Here is a 14365-nt window from a genome sequence, read left to right as displayed (position 1 = left end):
TCCACATTTTTTCTCTTTTCTCTCCTCTCTTTTTTACCTCAACATTTTTACCTCAACATTTAGTCAATTTACGTCCGCATACTATGATACTTGCTCTTAATTCCATCTACTGCCGCGAGGTGGGCGAGGCGGCACCACCCTAGGGCCCAGGAGCAGGAGCCGTGCCGTGTCGCCGAGCTCAGCTTTTCCCATCTGCTCTTGTTCTTTTTTCTTTCTTGCTCTCAGATTTGGATGGTTTTGCCGATTGAGAAATCTGGAGATGCCTGTTCTGCAGCAAAAATAACTCTCTTACAATCTGCTGAGCACAGCATAGTTTCAGAATTGCAAATGTAATGAAGCATAGATCCTCTCCGGTGGCAGCAGCAAGCCAGCAACGTCGTCCTCCATAGCGGCTGCCATGCTTGATCTAAGCAAGATGATGACCACGGCGGCTAGGGTACAAAGACGGCGCAACTCGATCGTGACTAAGGAGTCCGGCGGCGATGAAAATATCTTTAGCCGATGCATACCTGTTGAGCCTTTCCTCCGTATGTAAGCCGAATTTTGCGAGCCTAAGCTGGACTGTTGGAGCCGACCCTCCATGGCTCCATGTGGGAGTTGGAGCGAGCAGGCGTTGGATGGTCTGGGCATCCACGTGGCGTGCATCCAGAATGAGGTTGCACGGAGGGCGCTTTGCAGCCCTCGTGGCGATAAAACTCTCTTCACATCCTATGAAAATATATCTTTCTCTCTTTTTGTCATGTCAGCAAATTTGATGAAATTTAATATCATAAGACTCTCTATGAAATCCTATTAAGACTTGTCTAATACTCTTTATTTTTTAAGAAAAATATATGACGGTAACATATTTATTCAAAATCAAAGGAGCATTAGATATCAACTAATGACACTTTCTTCTAGGGAATATTGACGCTTCTTCTATGGTTTTACTATTGTTTACCTAGCCCAGTTTTACTTCTGGCCCAAAATGGGTCAAACCAGGTCCGGCCTAAGTCAAAAATTCCAAAACTTGGGCCGTTGCCGCCCGGTTTTTCCTAGTCATTAGCAGGCCTGGCCCGCTACACAAGTTTAGGGCTAATTAATAATAATTTCTCCTACATACCTACTCCTCCGCGGATCAACATCTGAATCCTCCCTCCCCTCCCCCCCCCCCCCCCCCCCCCCCCCCCCCCCCCCCACATGCACAGTGGTGCCGCCGACCACACTCGCCGGGGCCGCCGCTGCCCGCTGGCGATACGCTGCGACTCCAGCATCGGTGCTGATTCGACAGCTGCTCCTCTCTCCCGGTACGCCCCTGCTCCCACCACACCGAGGTCCGAGGAGAGCTATTGGTTGCGGCCACCGGAGACGAGACGAGGCGCCGACCATTGTCGCCGGGGCCGCCGGCGGCGATCCGCTGCGGTTCCCGCATCGGAGCTGATCGATCGCTGCCCCTCTCTCCCGGTACGCCCCTGCCCCCACCACTCCGAGTCCGAGCAGAGCTTTTGGGTTCCTCGATCAGTTGTCTTTCGCTATTTCTGCCTTCGATTGCTAGTTTGTTTCGTTGCGGACCGTCCTAAATCGATTACCATCGGAATGGGGAATCTCTCGTTTGTTTGGATCCCTGGGGAGGAATTGGCTGCATTGTGGAGAGCTGCCGGGGATCTGCGTGTAACTTGTTTGGTTCGCTGCCTGCTCGTCCATGCCCATGCAGTCGAAATCGGTCGCTCTGCCTAGTCCACCAAGCAGCAGTAGCACCTCTCTCCCTCCCTCCCTCTATGCTATCTCATGGTGTTTGGCCGGCTTCGATGATGTGCGCGATACCGTGAGTCGCCGCCGCGGCCGTCGACTTGGGCGCAGTCGTATACATGGTCAGTTGGCCACCGTCCTCTCGCTTGCCCGCGTTGAGACCTGCAAGCCAGACCACCCTTCTTGAGCATTTTGGGACATAGAAGATGCCAGCCAATCCTCCTGTTGTGGGATTTGACCGGTCACGGGAAAGGCATAGCCGCATAGGAGTGATATGATACGCCTAATGAAGGCGCATTTTGTTGTTTTACGTTTTCTAGCTCTCGATGGGCACCTTTGTTTCTTTATGTTATTTCCCAGGCAAATGTGATCTTCAACCAAACAGCATAAGCCCGTGCTTGCCTGACAGGGCAATATTGAAAAGTTCTCAGGCCATCCCCAGGCAACTTCTCCAGGATCCCAATGAAATGCCCCTAAAACTAAATCTGTGAACTATTTTTTTTTCTTTTGGAGAGGATAGTTATTTCTCTTGCTGATTACTACATGTGTTGTGTTGTGCCCCTGAGTTGGTAGCTGGAGATGGAGCTGCTGCTTCCATTTAAGATTGGCGATCTCGCAGAGTACAAGTGCTTCCAAGCCGGTTACAGGGGTGCATGGTTTCGCTGCAAGGTCTGGCCCTTTATTCTTGCCTTTAGATTTGTTCAGCTATCGTACCTTGTTTGCATTTATTTTAGTATGTTTAAACTGGTGATTTTCAAGTTATGTCTCCTCAGCTTTCATGTTAACATGATTTTTCGCTTTCATATTAACATAATTTTCCTTTGTCGCACCATGCATCTCATGAAACACAAATGGACAACTAGCTATAGTTTATTAAAGTTCCAGATATATAAGAACAACACCATAATCTACTATCTTAGTATTTTAACGTGTAATGTTTGCATGAAGCACCTCATTGTCTTCTTTCTCACGATGAACCATCAGCTCACCTTCCCTTGTTGTCGCTAGAGCCCTTCCACTATGGTTGTGCAACCTCCGTACCAGTTGCCACCACTAGTGGGTAGCCCCTCACTGCTCCACCTTCCATCCACCCACCCACCGCCACTCCCTCACTGCCCTTCCCTAAGTCCGCCGCTACAATGACTAGGCCCCCCTGATTTCTGCCCACAGCTTCCGTTTCCCAAAAAATGCTGCCCTCGCCATACAAAAAAAAGCACAACCATTTTGTTTGTAATTCTTTTAGGGTTTGGGAATCTAGTAAAATCACAAAATATCGAGAAAGGCCCATAGCCGGCATGTGTTGGTCACGCTCATGCCTCCTACTCCAGGCCAGCCTATTTCTCACTATGCTTGATTACCCCCCACCCCCACCCTCCAATCACCCCGAGCCACATAAACATCCTTAATAGAAGAAGCTAGTCACTCATCTCCTGCACCAAGCACAATCAGGGGTTGTGGGCCTTTTTTGCATGTTAGGGTTCCCCGGACCTTAAAATAAGTCACCATGTTCATGCTCAAGGTCTAGAAATTACTACATTCTTTGTGTGTGTGTGGGGGGGGGGGGGGATAACACACATTGCTGATTTTAATGATTATAATGTTCTAGATGAAACCAAATAGACTATGCCAGATATAATTAGTACCTAAAAAAGTCTAAAAAGTTATGAAAAGTTAGTGGTTTGGTTTCCATATGAATTTGGAGGTAAAAGTACCTTATGTTGCAAGGGATGAGTCGTATTAGAAAATGAAGTTAAACGAAGAGGAAAAAAACCTTCCATTCTGGATGCTGAAAAGAATAAACTTTTTTTTCTCATTGTTTCACCATGCCTCTCACTTATTAATTATAGATGAACCTTTGGTTTGTGTTTGAAGTTTATGTTTGATGGACAAAAGTAGAGCATGTGGATTAACTAAACGCAGCTCTTTTTCAGGTACATAATATGCGTGTCAACGAGTCTGCTGGATACCTGGAGTATTACTTGGATTATATTGACTATACAAGTGAAGGTAAGCCAATTTTTATGCCTTTATCTTAGTTCTCTTGTGTTAAAAAAAAAAGCTCGACTGGCTAGGGAAAGACCACCCCCACGGTATTGCATAAGAAAGAAATCTCAGCTAAGCCGGCCGAGAAAACCCCTGACCCCCCGGCTTCACCCTATAGGGAACTATTTTTCTTTTTAAGAGTGATGCTAAAATTGTTATTCTTTCATACTGCTGATATTTATGTACCTTCCTTTCTTGTACAACCTATCTATTCCTAATGATTAGAAGATAGCCTTAGATGAACACAAAGGAACCATAAGCATTGATACACCTTAGCATCTATTGTTGAAAAGAACTTATCTAGTCCTCTTCCCTTCTATTGTTGAAAAGAACATGTGAATAACATTAGTCATTAATTAGTTATTGCACCTTATGTTTCACTCCCCTTGTCACTTCCTTGCAGATAAGGAATGGGTCCAGGTCTTTGAAAAGAACCCAACAAGCTCCAAAAAAAATTCAAAAGAGAGTATTCAACTCATGATAAGGCCTTCTTTTCCTCAATGGTGTTATGGACATGAAGTTCCTGAGCAGTTCCCAAATAGTGTTGTCACAGCAATTGTTGATGAAGCTTGGAAAGTAGGTGATCTAGTTGATTGGTTGAATGAAGGTTGTTACTGGTCTGGGAAAATTACTAAGTTACTCGATGAAGATAGGGTGGAGGTACGTATCTGAGCTACCATTTGACAAGTTACATCAGTGGCGGAGCCAGATCAAAGAATTAGGGAGGGCTGACCTTTGTAATTGAGGTGCTAAACCAATAAACAGTGTCAAAATTACTATTCATCTAATGGAATTTTTGCATGACAAGGGGGGGCCGTGGCCCACTTTGGCCCACACTTGGCTCCGCCAGTGGTTACATGTTACGCTCATTAATTTGCATGTGATTCCCATGTACATGTACTGTGTAATACATATGACTTAGCCTATACTTGTCCAACTAGTTAAGTCCTGCTATTTCTTCTATTTTGAAGTTTTAGAACTGTAGAAGTTTTTTCTTTCTTTACATGATATATAGGACTTCAAGCTATGAAAATTATATGTACATGTCTAAAGTGTCCCTGCCTCATTTACTATGTAGGAAGATGTGATTTCTGTGCTCCTTTGTCTGAATAGTTAGTTTTAGTTGATAACAATGGGTCATTTAGGAGATGAATGTATCTAGCAAGGTCGTAAAATACATCTTTGGATGCTGTTTGGATTAGGAATTTAATATGAAATAGTTCAGTTCTTGTTAACCTTTTACTGTATAATGTAACATTTGAGAATGAATAATTTAAAAGTTGAACACGCAATGTTTTTTCTTTTATTTGTATCCACATTTGAATTTTAAAAGTTGCAAACAATCACCATTTTGTAGTACTTTTGCAAAAGTATACAACCTGAACACATTGGCTAGAATAGATAATTGATGCATTGCATTCGGGGATCCATTTTGGGTTTCCTTTTTTTGTAGCTATAAGTAACGTTTATTGTTTTACCATCATTTTTTCATGCTTTTGTGGCCTTTTAGCTAACAGCTGCTTATAGAATATCCACGTCATATTGAACATCTGACTGCAGGTGAAGCTGCTGGCACCTCCCATAGGTGAAGGCAAGCGTTATCCTGCTAATCGTAATGACCTGAGGCCTACTCTTGAGTGGTCCTTAATAAATGGTTGGACGGTACCTCTTTCACAGGTAACCAATGGGTTGCAAATTCTTTTTTAAGCTTTCACGTATTTAGATGCTAGAATGTAATGAGCAGGTGACTCATGATCACTCTTCAGGGTAGCATGCATTTATTGTTTATTATAATGAGGTGCAGTTTGCAGCCCAATTTATTGTCTATAATATTCATATCCATCTAATAATATGTTTATTTTAATATTACCAGGCAAATAAAAAAAGTTGGCATGTTGCTCATCTACTTCGACATTCTAAATCTGGTACTAGTAATCTCTTGTGGATATGTCACTTGGATGGTTGAGCATAGAGAAACAGTGATCCTTTAGAGTTTCCATTTTTTGACAAAAAAAATAATGGTTAAATCATATAGGCTACTAGTATTTCTTGTATCTACCATCCCAAATTAGCTAATTGCTTAAGTTCTACTGCAAATGAGGAAATGCTTTTTTACTACTAGACTAAAATGGTGTTTCATTTCATCTTTTTGCATAGCCCATGTGTATAAACTTACATTTTAAGCAGTCTGAAGCATATATTTCTCAGAAGAAAGGAACTCGGGTGTTCAAAACTTGAAAGTTGAACCTCCTTAATAGGCTTTCCTGAATCTCAATTTGAAAAATAGAAATTAACCATTTTATGAGGGTATGCTTCATGTAACTCCTAGCTCCTTATCAAACCTGGGATAATTAGTTTACTCCAGTTGACATCGTTTTTGCCCTTCTTACAGTTCTTGTATGTTAACCTGTGAAAAACAAAATATGAAACTTGACAGCGATGCTACTTCCTGCAAATTATGTGTATGACTGTGTTGTTCCCATGTTCACTGATGTCTCTGAATGTTTGCAGAATCAGAGAAGAGCACCTCATATGAAGAGTTGTTGTCAGATGATGAATATGGTGATAACAGCGGAGGTGTGCAGCTATCAAGATGCACAGCTTCGAGTACATCCCAGGGAGGTCCTGTTGCCCTGGCACCTCCATCAGCCAGAGACAGTGCTTCCAGCCCAAAGGCTCAAAAGGATGGTAATCTCCCTTCCGCAGAGAACCTGAAGCCAAACTCACCAGACCCCAGCCATGGCACTCAATCTGCTGCAATCAGCAGGCAACCTTATGGTATCTGAGCAACTGGCAACCAAGAACTGGGTACGGGAATCTCAAGCAAGCAAGCAAGAGCAGAACTGGTCCCTGGTAGAAGCTGAGGCTGATGGTAATGGTCAAGATGAGTTTCTGGAGAAGCTAGACACGCTTGAAGCCAAACTCAATCACCACATTCAGCACACACATATGGAACAGAAACCCTGAGCCGAAGGATGATGCGTGAGGCAAGTGAAGTGGCTTTGAAGGTGCATCTTCACCCGGGATCATCGAGTGTGACTGCCTATTGTTGCTGAATGTTGATAAATACCATGGATATAGAATGTGGTGCTGAATGTTGTTGTGAGCTGATTGTGGGGAATTGTTTGTTGTAGAAGCAGGATACGGTAATCCTGCTTATAGTTGCTGTTAAGCCATGAATGGTTGATGAACTTGTAAATACTTCATTTTGCAGAAGCCGAGGGAAATGCATTGGTGAGAACATCATTTCTGATATGTAGTGATTGAGTTTTCTGACATCTTATTAACCATCCAGTGCAATTCATCATTTATCACTCTTTCACGTTTTAGACAGCCCGAATAACTTGTTCACCTGGACATTCGGAACAAGGATTGCACGCAGGGAAATGCAAAACTTCTCTATCTATACTGCACCGCATCTTGCGTACAAGATATCTGACAACACGACACTATGGTGTAACACGGCGAGCAAGTTGACGTACAAGAAATAGATACAGCAAGCAAGTTGACGTACAAGAAATAGATACAGCAAGCAAGTTGACGTACAAGAAATAGATACAGCAAGCAAGTTGACGTACAAGAAATAGATACAGCAGTCAACGATAATTAAAAAGCATCGTTTTCCCTAAGTTCGTAAGTCACTGATTGTTCGATCAGCTTTCTCTCAAACAGTGAGGTGCAATAACAAACAGAACTACAGAAGCAGGGTGCACATGAACATCCAATTCCAACACATCACTAGTTATGGTCAAAGATGCAAAGGATCTGCAGTTACAATTGCCTCAAACTGGCAAAGTCAAACATAGTGTTAAACACAACTCCATCAACCAGAAACGAAAGTATCTTACAACTACCATGGTCTCGAAATGAAAACAGCAGGCAACCAAATACTAGTAGCAACGACGAAACTACGGTGATACACCAAGCAATCTGGAATCCCCAGACTTCTTGCACTACTTCATCACTCCGAGTAAGTTCAGGACATGCTGGGGAAACATCAGTATCTTCTCTTGGGTGGGGTCCTTGAACGAGCTCTTGATGGAGGTCTGACAAAAACACAAACGTGTCAAATAAAATCAGTAATATTTCATTTAGTTGGTCAGGTGAGTAGCAAGCATCGACGAAACAGCTGGAAGTGGAGATTAGTAACAATGGAGCCAGAAGCAAACAGAGGCATACATAAACAGTTTTATTGATGCAAGCCAAACAATATCTCTACCTTGGAATCATAAACAAAAACTAACAGACAAACCTGCCTTTTCTCCCTACTAAAATTGTACAGGAAAACAAGAAAAGAATACCTCTTCTGAGAATTTCTGCGCTTAGCAGGGCCACTGCTAAATGCCCAATCAACGCTTATTATTTGTCCATAAAGCTCAGTTCCATCCAGTTCTTTTATTGCAGCCTGAGCTTCTTCAAAGTTCTCGTATTCAATCAATGCGTACCCCTGTACAGAGGCAGGGGGGAAGAAAAAAAAACAATGTTTCAGATTGGTGCAGAAAAAAGAACAAGAAAAACCCTCTATTTTAAACACAGAAACCAGATCTGAAAGTATGAACCTGCAAGATAAGATTTACATAAAGGTGCTTCCACACTAAGTTATTCACTAGTTACTATTAAGGAATGCTTTAAGGAATTAAGTTAAGTGCTATCAAACTCTAAAATAAGTGTTATTAAGTAAGCAGGCTTAAAAAGTATAGGTAACAGAAAACAAACCTTGACAAATCCAGTACGACGATCCAAATTCAAATGCAGGTTTCTGACCTGCCCAAATTCTCGGAAAGCATTGTGAAGATCATCTTCTTGTGCTTCTTCGTGAACTCCAGTGACCAGCACAATCCATCCTTCAATTGCTGTAACAAAGAACAGAATATACATGAGCTCAAAGTGAAACCACCAATTATCATCATCGAAGTAGAAATTTCTTCCCAAAAATCCCCAAAAAAATCTGTAATTACAACTATTCAGTCATCATTGTTATATCATAGTTCTTTGAAAAAATAATCCAATTCGCTTTATATTTTACATAAAACACATGCGGAGTGTATTATAAGACACATGCAACCAATCCTGATTCAACTGGACAGATTGTTTGAAAAGAAGATTAACAAATTTTAAGATGTAGGTGGATGCATCCAAATTAACTTAACTAGAAAGTTTTGAGATTTCATAGTCCCAATCATGCACCATAAAAGGTAAAAGTGAGGTATGAGGAAAAATTTGAAGCAAGGGAGATGACAAAAACAAAATGTTAACAAATGTTGTGACTTTAGGGGAACCAAAAATATACCCCCAGGCCATCACCTCTGTAACCCCGATACTTCAACATGACCCCGTATCACGTATCCGATACGTATCCGCGTATCCGTATCCGATACTCCGATACACCTTTGTGCCTTTAAGTTTTGCAGAAATTTGACGTATCCACATATCCGTATCGGGCCGATACTGATACGCCTATCCGTATCGGTGCTACATAGGCCATCACTAACAACAAACAAACTGATCGGGGCCTTGAACAGTCACCAGCTCACTTCAAGAAACAACCTCTACAATATCAGAAATAACTGATAACCAAAAGATAAAAAGGAGAACATAATACGACAGTGTACCAACAGTAGAATACAAGTAACAGGTCCAATCGTGCGGATAAAGGCAACTAGAATTTCAATTGGAAATAATCTCAGGATAAGAAGTTCCCACGCCAAATCCTAGAACAATCAGACTTGTCCATGTTTCATGCGGCAACTCAATTCGAACTTCATTGATCTCGACTAAAATCAGAAGGGGAAAAAGTATGGAACAGATGCGGCAACTCAATTCGAACTTCATTGATCTCGACTAAAATCAGAAGGGGAAAAAGTATGGAACAGGAGGCTATATTTGCCTGGTACTATTCACTGCAGTCAGCCCAGATCACCAAAAAGTTCAACTTTCGCATTCAGATTGCTAGCTGAAAATTGGACATCACGCGCAGCAAATCTATCGAGGCAGAGAACGTACTAGCTTACATAGGGCACTACGACAAAGTTCAGAACAACACTACTTCCCGAAGTACATTGCAAGAAAAATAATTTTTGGAGCCAAATCTTGAGAAAAAGAAAGAAAGAGACGAGGAGACGCACATCGGATGGGTGCCGGGCCGCCGCCGGAGCCGAGCGAGTCGAAGTCGGCGCGCCCCCCAGCGCCGAAGCGCGAGTCTCGGGGGGCAGAGGAGGAGTTGGGGTCGTCGCGGAAGCCGCGGCCCTTGGTCTTACGCGGCGCATCGTCGCCCGCGATGGTGGAGCGGAGGCGGGACGCGGGAGCGGGGGCCGGCGCGGGCTCAGCCCCGGCGTCCTCGTCCATGAGGTCGTCGTCGTCGAGGTCGAAGTCGACCACCTCCACGTCGGCGTTGGTCACGGCTGCCATCGCCGCCGCCGCCGGGGATTGGGTTGGATCGGGTTCAGGGAGGAGGGTTTGGGCCTTTAGGGGGTTTGGAATCGCGAGTCGGTCGGGCTAAGGATTTTTCAAAGACGCCCCTAAGATATTCCTATATATGTATGTATACACCTCTGACAAGCATTTCAGTAGTACTTTTCCTTTCCGGTTCCGGTGCCGGAAATCGGTCAATTCCGTTTGAATTCTTTTTCTAAAAATTGCGTGTGGTAAATATTTGTGCTTATTTTGAGATTCTGAGTGAACGATTTTTGATAAGATACTTCAACTCAGAAAATAATTTGCTAGGGTACTTAAGTAGCAATTTAGGGTCCCTGCATGTTCCAATCTCATTCTGCCTTGCCGTGTTAGCATCATGGTTCCCCTAACCGTCGGTAACCGGTCCGGTTTGACCGGTTACCGGTCAAACCGGTCCGGACCGGTTCCGGTTTGATCCGGTATAAACCGGTCCAAATTCAAAATTTAAATTTGAATTCAAAAAAAATGAAAAATTCTCAAAAAATTCCTAAAAATACTTCAAGATGCAACAAATTTAATGGTGTCAAATTTTCTCAAAAATTCGTTCATTTAGTATAGTTTGCGGGGATTTAAAGTTAAACAAAAAAACGTGCATACAAAAGTATACAAATATAATGTAAAAGTAGTACAAAAGAGGGTTGGAGGGTTCATTTAGACTAAAATATGTTATACAAACATTTATTTAGTATACTTTGCGGGCATTTGAATTTAAACCAAAAAAGAAAAAAAATTGAATTTGACTGGTTACCAATCAAACCGGCCGGTTACCAGTCAAACCGGCCGGTATACCGGTCAAACCGGCCGGTAAACCGGTCTAACCGGCCGGTATACCGGTACGAACCGGTTGAACGGGGAAGTTTGAATTTAAATTTGAATTTGTCCGGTTCCGACCGGTAACCGGCCAAACCGGTCCGGTATACCGGAACCGGAGGCCGGCGGTTACCGGTTAGCGGTCGGTAAGTTGAACCCTGGTTAGCATTCGAGCTCTTTAAATGTGTGCACTTATATACTTCTTTTGTTCTAAAATGCAGACCATTTTAACACTACTGGAAAAACGCACATTCGTCCGCGGCCGTTAGTACCGGTCATGGCTTCGGCCGTTACTAACGTACAAATTTAGTACCGGGCCTAACCTACAGTGCCCACGGAAACCTATTAGTACCGGCTGGTGGCTCCAGCCGGCACTAAAGTGCGCCACCGACACCCGCCCCCAACGGCTAGCTACCATTTAGTACCGGCTGGACCAGCCTGTACTAAATGGCTCCCAGAGAATTTAATACCGGCTGGTGGCTCCAGCCGGTACAGACCGGTGCGTTTTAGTACTGGCTAGAGTCACTAGCCGGTACTAATGCGTCCACTATAAATTGACGCCTTCTTCCTCCCCAAGCCCGAGCCAGTCATTTCACTCAGAGAGCTAGCTCGAGCTCGGTTCTTCTCCCATGTTAGAGTGGTGCGGCCATTTGATCCATTTTTTGTGTGATTTGCACTCATCCAAGTGCGCCAAAGGTTTGCAACTTCATCCTCTCTTCATTGATAGTCTTTATTCTTCGTTTTATGCTCCATAGTTAGAGAAATTTGTGAATTTTGAAAATAGTGAGGATTTCTTTGATTTATGCATTGATTTGAGATATATAGAACCGATGACTGAAATGTGAGAGTAAGTTTATTGGCTAGGTTGAATGTGGATAATTTATAGACATATTTTTCAATCATTTTCTATATATTAGAAATGACCGTAGTATATATCAGATGAGCATGTAGAATTTTCTTATTATGAAAGAATTATTTTGACACTCTAGTGATGTATTCAGGCTCACATTGAAACCATCTAGAAGCTTAAAAAATATTTATTTCGAAACAAATATACGTCGTTAATCTCCATTCAACGGTGATGTCACTACATTTCGGGGATACACTATGCGCTATAAGGACGTTACCAATAGGTTGGTCGTAACCAGCATTTTCGATTAATGCGAACACAATATTTGGCGCAGTCAGCGTGGCCGTTGTTGCAATGAGAGCATATCAATGAGCATGTTGGCTGTGCCAAGTGCTGTGTTCCTATTAACCGAAAATGTTGGTGTTGCGATTGGCCTATTCACTGCGTTCGGCAGGCTGGAGCTGGAGGCTGGAGCTGGAGTAGTGTGAGAGAAAAACACTGTTACCTGGCTGGTGGCTGGAGGCTGGAGCTGGAGCGATGTGAGAAGGAAATACTGTAGCGCTGGAGCCACCAGCCGAACGCAATGACTGTCGACGTACTTGTACCGCACCGTGTCCCCTAGATAGACAGTGTCATCACCGCAGGATCGAGGTTACCGACATATATATTTTCTGAAATAAAGTTTTTTTTCTTCTAGATGGTTTCTGGATATTGATCAAAAGAGTGTTCGCCTGAAACTGAAGGGTGTCAAAATAATTAGGAGATATAGAGATTTATTTCAATTAATTAGATATTTATTTCAATTAATTTATTCAGATTTTTCAGGTTGAGAATTAACGTGATTTTGCATTGTAGTTTACAGACACTTACCAGCAAGTGTGAAATGTAAATGAAGTAGTGCTGCTATTGGAGCATTAGTCACATTGTGCTTGCTCTGTCACAGCTTTTTCTAGATCCTTCATTATGTAGATAGGGTGAGGTCAGGATCGACGAAGAATAAGGGTTTAGACAGAGCTGTGATATAGCATGACACACAATGATGACTAATGCCTCAATAGCAACTCTAATTTGATTACATTTCAGACTTCATGGTAATTACCTGTGCAATTCGAATATGAGGATATAATGATGTACATATTTTAATTGTAATTGTGAGGGTAATACTTCGTCTTTTTATATGTTTTCATTGTTATTTGTGAGAGTAAATAATCTGATCATTGTAATTGTAATAGTAATTAATATTTGCATTGTAATTGTAAGAGTTTTTTCAATCATTTTGCAAATTAATGTGATTTATTTCAATTAATTTATTTAGATTTTATTGTAATTGTAATAATTTATAATGTTATGAAAAATAATAGTGTTTTCCAATAAAATATGGCTTCAGCAGCTGGAGGGAGTGGCGCCGGTGGTGGTGATCGTTGTCCTTCTGTAGAGAAGGGCACAACTCCAGTAGGTCGTCGGTGCAAGAAACCTAGCGCTTTTCATAGGGCAGTGCTTCAGTATTTGGAAAAAGAATATAGAGAATGTGTGGCAAGAGGCTGTGACAGAACCGCCTAAATTAAACCGGCTTAAGTGTGCTAACTATCATCTTAAGCGTTAATCAAGTAAACACGCACTTAAAACGGTGTAATCCGGCAGCCTGTTGGGTTAAGGATCGAAAACACTAGATGTCCCACCCGAGGGCGAGCGCAAATGATTACAAGCAGGCAAGATTTTCTCAGATTTTAAATTACAAAACAGAGCTTAACAAAATGAGTTTTTAAACAAATTATCAGAGTTCAACATGCAGCGAAATTTAAATAGAAGTTTAGTTTAAAAACCACGATAACTACGATGACGTGAGGACGTCACATCGAGCCCACCGATGTGAATCCCGGTTAGCTCCAGCCAGCAGCTGTTACCTGAAAACAGGGTGACAACAAACCCTGAGTATACTAATACTCAGCAAGACTTACCCGACACGGGTATACTTAGCCCACTATCTAGACATGCAAAGCTTTTTGGCTCTGGAGTTGGTTTTGCTGAAAGGCTACTAATACTGGATCCTTACTTTCAATATTTTAGCTCAGTTTAAATTTATCAAGTACCAACTAAATTTGCCTGACATCTAAGCAAGCATGGTTGATCACATTATCTTTTCAGAAAAACCACAGACATCTTATATGTTCACCTTTCCATTCTTATCTCAAACCTTTACTACGATGTGACAAAGTGACCAAAGTTCTCTTAACCGAGAGAGACGGCGAATCGATCCGATTTAACCTTGCTAGGTGGACCTAACTCACACGACACGTGCAGCCACGCCGGACGACATATGTCAACCGTTCCCATCATTACCCCGACGTCTGAATCACGCCTGCCAAAACCCGGGGTGAAGGGTCCCTCACAGCGAACTCCCAGAGAACTAGGAGGAGACATACACTCCAACACCCGCCATCATCCCACTCCCAGAGTAGCAGGTCGCGATTCAAAGTATCG

The 14365-nt window shown here is 42.6% G+C and overlaps 2 protein-coding genes across 4 annotated transcripts; one reads left to right on the top strand and one right to left on the bottom strand.

The window, feature by feature from the left end:
* The first annotated feature begins 1170 nt into the window (after positions 1-1170).
* LOC120664208 lies at positions 1171-7063 on the top strand. 3 transcript variants are annotated; one of them, XM_039943294.1, is made up of 7 exons: positions 1171-1443; positions 2089-2397; positions 3660-3735; positions 4175-4431; positions 5332-5448; positions 5645-5696; positions 6283-7063. In XM_039943294.1, exons 2-7 carry the CDS (start codon positions 2308-2310, stop codon positions 6555-6557), a joined length of 867 nt encoding a protein of 288 aa, XP_039799228.1. In that variant the 5' UTR covers positions 1171-1443; positions 2089-2307; the 3' UTR covers positions 6558-7063. The 3 variants fall into 3 exon arrangements, with proteins under 3 accessions (XP_039799228.1, XP_039799226.1, XP_039799227.1); XM_039943292.1 differs by having other exon boundaries at positions 1176-1443; positions 2302-2397; XM_039943293.1 differs by lacking the exon at positions 5645-5696 and having other exon boundaries at positions 1176-1443; positions 2302-2397.
* A 416-nt stretch (positions 7064-7479) lies between these two features.
* Positions 7480-10279, bottom strand: LOC120664209 (RNA-binding protein Y14A-like). The gene is made up of 4 exons (XM_039943295.1): positions 9897-10279; positions 8488-8624; positions 8073-8218; positions 7480-7817 (listed from the first exon to the last, which is right to left on the bottom strand). The coding sequence occupies exons 1-4, from the start codon at positions 10177-10179 to the stop codon at positions 7769-7771; spliced, it is 615 nt and encodes a 204-aa protein (XP_039799229.1). The 5' UTR covers positions 10180-10279; the 3' UTR covers positions 7480-7768.
* Positions 10280-14365: the final 4086 nt, after the last annotated feature.

The sequence above is a fragment of the Panicum virgatum genome, chromosome 3N (assembly GCF_016808335.1).
Source record: "Panicum virgatum strain AP13 chromosome 3N, P.virgatum_v5, whole genome shotgun sequence".
Lineage (NCBI taxonomy): Eukaryota > Viridiplantae > Streptophyta > Magnoliopsida > Poales > Poaceae > Panicum > Panicum virgatum.
Note: the sequence above shows the minus strand (reverse complement) of the source record. Positions and strands in the feature narration are given on the sequence as shown.